Here is a 13,133-nt window from a genome sequence, read left to right on the forward strand (position 1 = left end):
TGATAGGAGGGAGGTGGCAGCAGTATGGAATGGAAAGAAAAGATCCTCTGGTGCTGGTACATTAGCTAGACATAGGTGTAATACTTTCTAACACCAAAGCAAGAGAGCATTTCTCTTTAGCAGATAGAGAAACAATGTTTGTGGTGAATTTAAAATTTGAGAAGCACTGAATTCAATTGAATTGAGAGGTTATTGTTTTGGCTTCCTGAAATCTTGCCACACCATTATATAACTCTTACCAAGTTTTTCCATTTAGCTTTACCTTCCTATAATACAGAAATTCATTCGTTCATTTTTCCTCCTTACTATTGCTTTTAAAATAATAATAATAATAATAATAATAATAATAATAATGAGAAACTTAAACTTATGCATAGAAAAGCTGTTTCATCTCCTCTTTGTATTTTCATCGGCCTATCTATATAGCTACCTTCAGGACTTTGCTGTCAGAAATATGGGCAATTTCATACATTTGGGAGGGTCAGTGTTGAAAGGGCATTTAATTAAAAATAACTATAATGTGTTTCTTTATCTCAGAGTACTATTAATCCTGTAGATGCAATATATCAACCTAGTCCCTTGGAACCTGTGATCAACACAATGCCTTCCCAGTCTGTCTTACCTCCAGGTATAGTATTTGGAAAAATGTTTCACAGACTCGTTGCTGAGAAAAAACATAATTTGTATGACTGTTGTAGTAATCTTTGAGGGCTCTTTCTTTTTCTTTTAATAAATAAAAATAAAAACATACAGCCGAAAATGAACTGGAAAATGATAGTATTTTAAATATTGGGGCTTTTTACGTACAATGAAAGGGCTTTCGGTTTTCAGAGTGAGATGGAAAATAGACATGGTTAGTAAGACCTGGATTAGCTGATGGGACAGAATGCTATGACTCAGGATTTATGGCCACCAAGGGAACTAATATACCTTGATCTGCTTGAAGGCAATCCAGGAATATTCTATTTTGGGATATTCTTTATAGCTTTGAATAATACAAATGGTTTCTTTGTGGTGAGCTTTAAGATAATGAGAAAGGGAAGAATAAAATTTGTTATGTCTACCAATTAAATAGACTTGTGTTTTTTAAGTATAGAGTAATAAGTAGTGTTACCAGCTAAATTGATTTCTTTGACTTTTTTGTTACATCCAATATAACTCTGTTCTTTTTTTAAAAAAATCCTCACCTGAGGATATTTTTCCATTGATTTTTTTAGAGAAAGTGGAAGAGAGAGGGAAAGACAGAGAGAAATATTGATGTGAGAATAACAATCGATTGGTTGCCTCCTGCATGAGCCCAACCAGACCCCCGGGCCAGGGTGGAGCCTGCAACCCAGACATATGCCCTTAACCAGAATTGAACCCGGGACCCTTCCATCCACAGGCTGATGTTCCACTGAGCCAAACCAGCTAGGGCGTAATCGTGTTCTTAATAATGACATGGTTCAGTCAGAGATGGTAGTGGAAAAAATAAATGACTTTTTAAAAACTACTTATGAGTATGTGAAATCTTTTTCTGAATGTTTATATGTCCTTAAGAGAATGAGATAACATCTCTCATGGACTAAAAAGGAGATAACCTGCCCCCAGATATTATATGGTTTGATGCTTGGAAACACTTTATCATCAGAAGTGTTTGATGTTTTTACAGAGCAGTTGTACTGAGATACTGGCCTATCAGGACTAGTGTCTTGAGTTTAAAGGGGATGGGATGTCAGAGAGGAGTAGAATGGAAGTTGACTTAATAGAATATAGTTTTAGAAATTGCTGATCTTTGGGCTTATGAATCCCACACAATTCCAGTTAACAGAGTTATGTTTAGGCTATTTCTCTAATTTATTTCACATGTTCAAATCTCCTAGAATCTGCTCAGTTGTGTAAATCAGAGCAGCGTCCATCTTCCCTACCAGTTGGACCTGTATTAGCTACCTTGGGACATCATCAGACTCCAACACCAAATAGTACAGGTACAGATTTATATAATTCCTTTACTTCTTATAACTCCCCGTTTACATTTAAGATTTGTATTTGCTTACTAATGGGGAAAGGCTGAAGAAATGTGTTGTATCTTTCTGTTGGAGATAACATATCTTTGCTATTACAGTTCTGTACATAAAGTACTTTATGATTTAACCAGAAGCTTTAGTAAAATTAAAATTTAAAGTAGAATATTAAAGGATTTTGTTTTTTTTGTTTACTGTATGGTTTATTTGACTCTTGAAAACTACTCAAGTTAGACTGAATACTTTCTCAGTAATCAGAAAATATGAAGCATAGAGAACAAAAGCTGAAAATCTTTACTCTGTCATTTGTGTACGTGTGTATACATATACCTATGCTTTGTATTTTTATTATTATTTTTTTTTAACCTAAATGAGATCTTGTGTTTCTGTGACTTTCTTTTTTCATTTAACAGAGAACATTTAGAGAGCTTTTCATTTTCATACAGTTCTAACATTCTTTTTACAGCTACCTAAATAGGTATTAGCTCTTTTTCCACTGATGGACATTTAGGTTATTTCCAATATTTTCTTACTATTAGCAAAATTTAAGTGAAATATCCTTGTATAACAACTTTAAGCATGAATGGTCAAAAAAGGGGCTACATACCAAATCTGACAATATTAGGGGAGGATTGCATGGTGGGCTTACAAACTCAGACCAAGAGTAAAACCACAGGATGCTCTGAACATAAAAATTCCTAATTAGAAGTGAGTCATGTCAGGTGATCACATCTTAGGCCTGTAGCTTTCTTGACAAAGGTCAACCTTTACCTTAAAATAAGCCTGTTACTGTCTTTTGGCATCTAAGATAACATACCCTTGGAATGTCAGAGTAATTTTCTATATCTGAACTCCACAGACTACACACCCACCACAGCAGAGCAGAGACCACAAAACTCATTGTTACTTTGTTCCTCCCACACCATCTCCATGTGCCATAAATGTTAATTATTAGCTATCTTGAACGTAAAAGAAGTATTTCTCCAGAGATTTCCCCACTTTTTTTTCCCCCGCCTGCCTAATCTATACCACTAGTGGGTCTCATATAACCCTCCCTATGTCATCTTTGATTCTAATGTATAAATAAGCTGCAAAGCTGCGATTCCTTGGAGGATTTTCTCAATAAATTTATATTTTACTTTCGTGCACTTGTTGTCAGTGCGGTTCAAATAAACTCAAAAAATTCTCTGCAGTTTGAGATTCTTAAATTTACATATGTGTGGGTGTTGTTTTGTTGTTGTTGTTTAGGATTTATCAATCATATTTTTACCAATTTTATAGACAAAAAGGGATACTTTATTTTAGTTTGCATGTTCTTAATTCATTTAGACTTCTAGTATGGTAACTATTTTATCTCTAATTTACAGGAATGCTATCAGTATTAGTATTAGATTTAGTCCTTGTTTCATTTAGACTTATAGTCATTATTTTATCTCTAATTTACAGGAATGCTATCAATGTTAGTATTAGATTTAGTCCTTGTTTTAAAATGAAATCGATATATGTTGAGGGACCTGCCAGTCATACTCAAGGAGTCACTTAGTACTTTTGTCTCTGTTGCACCCGGAGGCCAAACCACTCTTGAGAAGATAGAGATGAGCTCACAGATTTCTTTCCTGGGCAATACTCTCACCGCGTGATAATGAAAAATTTCCTTGTGCTTTTAGCCTATTTTGAAATTTGAATTAGAAAAGGTGCTGGTACTATTACTTCGGTTTTTAATATTTACTAGCAGAGGTTTCTGAATTTTGAAAGAAAGAAAGCAACAATAGATTTATTTGAAGCTCTTGGGGAAATACTGATAAGCAATTTGAATAATGAGGTTGAATGTTTTATTTGACTTTTTCTGTATTTCATTATCAGTGCCAAAGTCTCGTTCACTTTTTTTAAGAAATCCTCACCGAAGCATATGTTTCTTAATTTCAGAGAGAGAGAAAGAGAGAGAGAGAGAGAGAGAGAGAGAGAGGGAAACATAAATCGGTTGCCCCCCGTGCATGCCCAGGATTAAACCTGAAATTTAGGTATGTGCCCTGATCAGAATCAAACCTGAAACCTTTTGGTGTATAGAACAACGCTCTAACCAACTGAGCCACCAACCCAGGGCAACCTCATGCTCATTTTAAAAACTACCTGTGTGCTATGTTGTTGATTATGTCAGAATGTTAAAACCACAGCCAAAATTTGCCCTTTTTGGAGATATAAACTAGTTAGAAACTTTGAAAAAATGAGTTCTCTTTCTTATGTATGTTTACTTTAAGATAATTAATTATAAGTAGTAATAATTTAGGATAAATTATTTCAGAGGAAGATATTCTAAACATATCTTTGAGTTGGTGTATTTAAAGAAATTTTAAATTTAAATTAGTATCTAATTTAAGTCTTTTTTATTTCAGCCTAATTTCTTCATTTTTTTTTTCATCTTTCTTTCCTTTACCTCTTTTACTAATACAAAAAAGAAATATGGAACAATTGGGAAAACAAATATTATCCTTTTCTTTCATAAGGAAAACTCAGTTCTTTCGTTTGCAGTTCCCATTCAAACTCATTTTCTTCTTGGACACATTTTACCTGGAGTAATTACCTCGAGTATTTGCATTTTAATCATTTTAATTCCTGGTCTTTTTTTGTTGTTGGGATAAAGTTTCTCATCTTATTGCTCTCTGTTGGGGAGGCGGGTAGGGAGAGAGAATTAAAAGATTTGCTAAGAGGAACTATCTTTGGCATTTCCACAATAAGTATCACTGCCTTTTTAGTTGGCAAACATTTGTGTTATGTTTTGTTGTTTTTTTTTGTTTTTTAATATATTTTATTGATTTTTTACAGAGAGGAAGGGAGAGAGAGATAGAGAGTTAGAAACATCTATGAGAGAGAGTCATTGATCAGCTGCCTCTTGCACGCCCCCTACCGGGGACGTGCCGGCAACCCAGGTACATGCCCTTGACCAGAATCGAACCCGGGACCCCTCAGTCTGCAGGCCTACGCTCTATCCACTGGGCCAAACCGGTTTTGGCCATTTATGTTATGTTGTTTTTTTTTTGTTTGTTTTTTTTAATATATATTTTATTGATTTTTTTACAGAGAGGAAGGGGGAGAGAGAGAGAGCCAGAAACATCGATGAGAGAGAAACATCGACCAGCCGCCTCCTGCACATCCCCCATTGGGGATGCGCCCGCAGCCAACGTACATGCCCTTGACCGGAATCGAACCTGGGACCCTTCAGTCCGCAGACCGACGCTCTACCACTGAGCCAAACCGGTTTCGGCTTGTATTATGTTTTTAAAGTATCTTTGTAAACAAGGCAGCTGAAGTGGCATGGGGATGTGCTCTAACTATTGGGAATAGACTAAACATGCATGTGTGGCTCTGGATTCATTTTTATTGCTGCTGCTCTCAATTTTTTCTAGAACTATAGCCTTGGCTTTTAGATGGCTGTCAGTGACTTAAATTTAATTTCCACCAGGCACCTGTAGCCGTTTGGCATAAATTGCCTAATAGCCTTTATTGACTGATTGGTTGATTTCAGAGAGGAAGGGAGAGGAGAGATAGAAACATCAATGATGAGAGAAAGAATCATTGATTGGCTGCCTCCTGCCCGCCTCCTACTGGGGATCAAGCCCGAAACCCAGGCATGTGCCCTTGACTGGAATCAAACCTTGGGGCCCTTCAGTCTGCAGGCCAACACTATATAATGAGCCACATCGGCTAGGGCGCCTGATAGTCTTTAGGTGCTCAATAAACCTTTGTTGAGTTTATCTCAGGTCTTCATTGCGCCTATTGATACTTTTATGGCTTATTACTTTATTACCAGACAATGAAGCAGATGGTCAACACAAAGACAGATGTCTGTTAATTTCCGTTTTCTTATTTGAACTTTGGAAGAATAGACAGATGCTCCTCCTGGTCTCTTCCTTTTCTCCATTCTTTCCATAGTAGCCCTGTGTTTTTCTCTGCCCCTGAACCCCAGGCACCTTAGACTCAGGTGGAAAAGAGGTGAGGAGTTTGGATGGTGAGTGGAGAACTTTGTTGTTTTCACGTGCCCACTAAACATTGACTAGAAAAGAATGTGATATTCTGAACACTTTTTAAAATACTTACGTGGTTTTTAATATTTTTTCCATTTTGCATTCTTATTGGCTCAGTGCTGCATTTTTTTAGGTTCTGGATCTACTATCTATAATAATAAAAGCCGGGGCTGTGAGGGCCGAGGCAGCTGCCCTGCCACGGCTGCGAGGGCCTAGCCCTGAGCCCCTTGCATGAATTTCATGCATCAGTCCTCTAGTATAAAATAAGAGCCCCTGGCTTCCCTTTGGGGCTGGGTCTCTGTGATGGGACTTCCAATATCACAGCTCACACATTGTAGTTAAAATCAGAAGACTCCCTTCCTAATATCACTAGTAAAGATAATTATAGAATGGGGACAGCGTTTTTTTTCTTCGTTTATTTAAAAGACTGTGTCCCACCGTGACTCCATGGTTGAGCTGGTTGGAGTGTTGGCCCGACAGGTTGGGGTTCAGTTCCTGATCAGGGCACATCCCTAGGTTGCAGGTTTGATGGGGGACGAGTATAGGATGCAACTGACTGATGTTTCCTTCTTAAATCGATGAGAATTCTCTCTCTCTTTTCCTCTCTAAAATCAATAAAAATGTATCCTCGGGTGAGGATTTAAAAAAGCTAAAAAAAAAAAAAAATCCAAAAACCACCTTATTTTATAATGTAATTTGCCTTTTTGTCTAAATATTAATTTTCTTTACAAATAGTATAAGGACTTCTACCAATTTAAGCTCTCTTAATTTTAGAAAGATCTGCATTCATCCCATCTTCCTAATTTCTTCCTCTTTATGACCAACTTTGTCCCCTAATTAAAAACTTTTTAACTTTCTAGGCAGTGGGCACTCACCACCTAGTAGCAGTCTCACTTCTCCAAGCCATGTCAACTTGTCTCCAAATACAGTCCCGGAGTTCTCTTATTCTAGCAGTGAAGATGAATTCTATGATGCTGATGAATTTCATCAAAGTGGCTCATCCCCAAAGCGCTTGATAGAGTAAGTGGATGAACTAAGTATGTGTTTAAACAACTCTCTTGGTTTTTAAAAGTGTAATTTCATTTTGAGACTGGTTTTAATGACAGGCTCCCTTAAAAATTATTCGGAAAAAGTAAGAAAGACAGTTTTGTTTTTTTAATTGACTTATTGAAGAAAGCCTGTTCTATGAGAATGCTGATTTTACTCCTCACTTAATTCAAATGGGATAAATTAGCATCAGCTGCAGTAATATGCCAGTATTGTTCATGGAACTCTGGGCACTATTTCTCTAGCACCAACATTAGGAAAGGGTCAAATGAGAATGAATAAACTAGGAAATATATACAAACCTCAGTGCACAAACCTAATTTGTTCCAGAGGCTGTTCTAAAAGAGATTTGCTCAAAAACCGGAACATTTTCTCCCATTAGAAGCAACGTAAATTCACTTACCGTATTTTTCGGACCATAAGACGCTCCGGACCATAAGACGCACCAGTTTTTAGAGAAGGGAAATGAAGAAAAAAAGATTCTGAAACAAATAGTGTCCTAAAATATTTTATGTGCATTAAAACCCAACATCACAGTCATAAACACATGTAATCAACCCTGTAAAGTAAACAGCAGCATTTAGAACCATTTTAGAGCCGGGCAAGCACACAGAGACCACACAGAGCCAGGCAAGTAAAAAACCTTTTTTTTTAAAGTATATGTGTAGGCTATATAGGGACCATAAGACGCAGGGACTTTTCCCCCCACTTCTGGGGGGGGGAAAAGTGCATCTTATGGTCCGAAAAATACGGTAATCTGTTCCAGACCCACAAGTGATTCTCTGTTTTAACCTTTTTTATGTACAGTCCATGTCCAATGAATTATTTAATTTATAAACACTTATCGTGTTAGCCTTGAACGAATTTTTCATATATGTATCACTGCCTCCGAAATGCTGTCACTGGCTAACTCCTTTTTTATTTTTTCCCCCAAATCCATACCTATTCAACTGCCTGTGGTGGTTGTTTTGTGAGCACTTTCACACCCGTAGCAACATTAACACTCTTTTAATGGCCTCTTCGTCTTTTAAAATTGTGCTAATGGGGTATTTCCAGCAACAAAATCATTTCTCCTTTGTCATGCTGAGATATCAGCATGAAAGGGTTGTCGGGTCAAAAACTGCAGTTTTGGACAACCGAGACATTTTTTTCCTGTGAATAACTTGGGCAAAAGATGGGAAATGTTTTGAGAACTGAGGTGTGACTGTACTTGTTTTTGTATTAGTGTGGAGAGCGAGCTATAGTAGGTGGAGGTGGAAAAAAGATCCAGTCTTTGCCCCTGGGAACTCACTGTCTTTTGGGGAAGAAACAGACATTTATAATCTAACTAGAGGCCCTGTGCATGGATTCTTACACTGGTGGGGTTCCTTTGCGTAGCCTGCAGGAATCCGGCCAAAACCAGCAGTCCAACACTACCTGCTGCTCCTGCCAAGTCGCTCCTGCACATTCTGGCCCTCTTGTACCTATCACCCGGACTCAGTAGGCTTGCTGCAGTCTCTAGGTTGTGGTGGCCAGCCATGAGCCCAGTCAGTTAGCTGAGTGGTGCTCCTGCTGTGGGAACGCACTGACCACCAGGCGGCAGCTCCTGTGTTAAGTGTCTGCCCCCTGGTGGTCAGTGTGCATCATAGCGACCAATCATTCAGTCCTTTGGTTGCTTAGGCTTTTATATATATAGATGGTATACGTGCTACAATAAGAATAAGCACTGTAAGCCATTGGAGCATTTTGAAGTCCTGAGAAGTCAGAGAAGGATTCACAGAGGAGGGGAGAGGATGTGATCCTAAGGTTCCTGTGGAGGAGTAGAGAAAAGGGACATTGCAAGAGAGGAGGGGGAAGTGGAAATGTCCCCATGGAGGTGGAACCCTGTTAAGATAGATCTGGAGTCAAGGGGAGCTTGCTTGGCTGTAGCGTAAGTTGTGGAGAGTGGTTAAAAAAAGATAACATAAGAGGTTGGCAAGGGCCAGATGCTGAAAGAGTCCTTTAGCCTTTTACCAGTTTTGAACATTTTCTCACTAGTGATGGAAGTTGCTGGTCAGGTCTACATTTTGGAAAAACAGTATAGAATTGAAATAGTATAGTATTAAATTCAGTGGGGTTGCATAACAGGTAGGGAGACCAGCCAAAACAGAACATTAAGTTGAGAAATCTTGACAGCCTGAGCCAACTTAATAGCAAGTTAGTGGAAAGAAGTGTGTGAATTCCAGAGATAATAAGTAGGCAAATTTTGATTGATACTGATTATGGGTTTCCCCTTATTAGAAAACTAGATGCACGAAAATTTGTGCAAGAGTAGGTCTTCCTTCCCCTGGCTGCTGGCACTGGCTTCCCTTGGCACCCGGGATCTGGGACCTGGGCTGCTTCCCTCCTCCAGCCTCCAGCAGGCACCCAGGACCCAGGCTGCTTCCTTCTGGCCTGGCTTCGTCAGGAAGGATGTCTGAAATGACGTCTGGAAGACATCTGATCTAATTAGCATATTACCCTTTTATTATACTATCTAATAAAGGAGGAATATGCTAGTTGACCATCATATCTTCACAAATATGGCGGCGCCCACAGCCAATAAAGAGGGAATACGCTAATTGACTGCTACACCTTCAAAGATGGCGCCGCCCAGTCCCCTCAGCCCCACTGGGGTGTCAGGCACTCTGCATGGCCAGGCCCGCCACCAGGCAGGTCTGGCCACTCTGCACACCTGCCTCTAGAGTCCCCCAGTCCCATCAGCACCCCCAGCCACCCAGGGCCAGTTCTAGGCACAGGCAAGCCTCGGATGGCGGCTGCCCGGGGCCATCTGAGGCTCAGGTAACCAGGGTCAGCTGAGGCTTGCACTGCCGGCAGTGGCAGCAGCAGAGGTGTGATGGGGGCGTCGGCTTTCCCTGATCACTGGGTCATCTCCTGCCCCTGTGGGCTCCCGGACTATGAGAGGGGGCAGGCTGGGCTGAGGGAACCCCCTGTCCAGAGCTTTAATTTTCATGCACCCAGCCTCTAGTTATAGATATTTGACTTCTTTTATATCATCAAATCAAAGCTAGATAACAAACTATTATACAGAAAAGGCTTTTTTTTTACATGTAGAGTCATTTACATGATAGCTGATAAGCAAAATACTTAGCCCTACTAATACATTGATGGCTGTAAGACTGGATTCTGGAATCTTAAGAATAAGTTCTATATCTGTTCTGCCTCAAAGGTGTGTGATCTTGGTCACATTATTTAACCAATGTGATTCTTCCTTATATATATAAAATGAGGACAATAATGGTTTCAGCTTCAGGAATTATTGCGGATATTTAAATGAGAATAATCTATCTTGTCTGGCCTGTAACAAGCACTCGATAAATGGTATCTTTTAGAAAGCAAATTAACACTTATTTGCTTTAATATTTCTATGTTTGTTATATAGTTGGTTCTATTTTTTTTTTTTTAAATATATTGATTTTTCACAGAGAGGAAGGGAGAGGGATAGAGAGCTAGAAACATCGATGAGAGAGATACATTGACCAGCTGCCTCCTGTACACCCCCCATTGGGGATGTTCCCACAACCAATGTACATGCCCTTGACCGGAATCGAACCTGGGACCTTTCAGTCCGCAGACCAACGCTCTATCCACTGAGCCAAACCGGTTTCGGCTGGCTTCTATTTTTTGTGGGGCATTTTTTCCAACACTCCGGCTTTCTCAGTAATTGGAACTACTGTTGTACCTTGGGATTTGCTGTGTGAGACATTACACATTTGGAAATGATTGTATGTGAATTTTTAAGTTTATCATCAGCCAGTCCGTAGACCTTGAACTTTGTTGTTTGTTTTAATAAGAAATATTGTGAAGGACTCTAGTACTTTTAAGTGTGCACATGAACTGAAAAGTACAATATTCATATATAATTTCATAATAACGGTCCAAAATTTCAAAATTTATAAAGGAAAATGACTATATTGGATCAGAAAGTTTTGGATCAAATTCAACTTTTACATGTGGAAAAAATGAAATGTATGTGATCTAGGTGAACACATACTTTTAAGACAGGACACTTCAGTTAAGGAAAAGAATCTACAACTCAAAAAGGCCTGCTTAACAGAAAGGGTTTGATGTAGCATGTCCATTTCTTAATGTATGTAAGGAAATAAACTAAGGAGAAGCCATTATTTACTACTTTGCTAGTAAAAATTTCACTTTAACTTTAAAAAATATTTCTTATGATAGTGGGGTTAAAAGAAGATAAGGATTTGTACAAAAATTCCAAATAAAGTTTGTTGATTTTTTTTTATGTGTTCATTGTTTTATTTAAGCAGAATTAAGGACAATCTCTTCAACTGAACATTAACTTTTATTCTAAACAATCTACAATTGAATATCAAAATGAATTTGTCCTTTAAATGGCGATTTTCAACCAGTGTGCTGCAATAATTTTTAAAACATGCAATATTTGACTATTCAGGGGCACTGACATCTTTTCTTTTAGAATGTCAAATTAAAAAATGACAGCAGTCAACACAACAATAGTGGTCCAATATGAATGAATCAAAATTATACCTATTTTTTGTCAAATCAACAAAAAATAGAATATATGTTTTAGAGTGCTGAAAATTTTTAGTAATTTATGGCATGAGATGAAAAAGTTTGAAAAGCACTGCTCTGGAAGCATATGAATAACTAACTATATTCAGTAAAAGCTTCCTTATAATCATCACTGGTAGCCAATCTTCGATCCCAGTTTCAGGGTCCCAATTTTCCTGAAATTTTTATGAATAGAAAATTTAAAAATGCTTATTACCTATTGTACTGGTAATAGGCATGAATATATTGTCTTCTAACCGGGCCCTCTTCATATAGTATTTTCAGTACGCAGAGGACTGACTTAATGCAGATTTTCTCCTGCACAGGTGGTGGGTACTCAAAATCCTCCCCACCCCCGAGTTGTTCAAGGGTCAACTGTATTTATGTTGTTTACCTCTGTAGGCACTGAGCCTCTCTTCCTCCTTAGAAGCGTCAATCCTTTCCCTGCTCCATTTGTAAAGACCTGTAGTAATGATACCTTCTTTGTTAACTATGTTATTGACTAGTATGGTTTTATACATTTATAAACTAGATGACAGGGCATGCTGGAAAGAACTTGTGCTTTGAAGCCAGACATGCATTTGAAATGGCTCTACTGCGTATCAGCTGTGTGATTTCAGGTGGTCATTCTGAGCATCTGTATTTGATGAGAATAATATCTAACTTGTAAACTTGTTGTGGATTCACTTGTAATTATAATTAAGTTCAGACCTTTAAATTTTTTGGTTTAATTTATTATGATTAAATTCTATAAAGTTAGCCCATTGAATGTAAGTATTTTCTCTATGCATATCACTTTGTCAAGGCATTGTTTTTTTAACTATATTCTATCTTTAGTCTTGAACAAGGTAAATTATGAAATGGATTTTTCCCATTTTGGCCTTTATTGAGCATTTCAGTTGGCCCAGGCATGGTTTCTAACCTGAGTAAGGAGGAAAAGCACAGCATAAATAGATCTAACCTTTGGAAATGCATCTAAAATAACGTACATATTTTAAAGAATTTGGGGGTTTTAGATCAACTGGTTTAAAAGATTGACTATTTTGATGATCTATCCAAGGGTCACAAAACATTTTGGAGGTAATTTTCATGCAGATCATTTATTTAATGATAACTTGATTTTTCTTACCTATATCTTTACTCATATTTTCCATTAACTCAAACCTAGTGAAGTAGACATTAGTTACAGTACCTTGTGATGAATACTACTAAACTACCAAATAAGCAATATTAAGTTAACTAAGGATTTTTGAAAACTAGATTAAAAGAAGGTAAGTAACCAGGACAAACCATGTTTAAATTAGAATAAATACGTTCTAATATTAGAATGTTCGAATAATAGGCAAAGGACGGATAATTTTGAGGGTGAGAAACTTTACAGTGCTACAGTGTTGAAAATTTGTCATTATACATTGTCAAAATCCATAGAATGTACAGTGCCAAGAGTGGACCCTGATGTATACTATAGATTTTGAGTGATGATGAGCGTGATATTGATAGTGGGAGA

General features: G+C 37.8%; 1 protein-coding gene across 19 annotated transcripts in view; it reads left to right on the top strand.

Moving 5' to 3' along the window:
* Positions 1-13,133, top strand: part of OSBPL9 (oxysterol binding protein like 9) — a 113,225-nt gene that overhangs the window by 85,549 nt on the left and 14,543 nt on the right. For 17 of the 19 annotated variants that reach the window (XM_036447255.2, XM_036447259.2, XM_036447258.2 and 14 more), the window contains 3 exons: positions 538-628; positions 1,863-1,967; positions 6,886-7,045. In XM_036447255.2, coding sequence (XP_036303148.1) covers positions 538-628; positions 1,863-1,967; positions 6,886-7,045 — 356 coding nt within the window. The remainder of the gene's footprint in view (positions 1-537; positions 629-1,862; positions 1,968-6,885; positions 7,046-13,133) is intronic. The other 2 variants (XM_036447257.2, XM_036447260.2) reach the window with 1 other exon arrangement.

Source organism: Pipistrellus kuhlii, unplaced genomic scaffold, assembly GCF_014108245.1.
Source record: "Pipistrellus kuhlii isolate mPipKuh1 unplaced genomic scaffold, mPipKuh1.p scaffold_m20_p_2, whole genome shotgun sequence".
Classification (NCBI taxonomy): Eukaryota; Metazoa; Chordata; class Mammalia; order Chiroptera; family Vespertilionidae; genus Pipistrellus; species Pipistrellus kuhlii.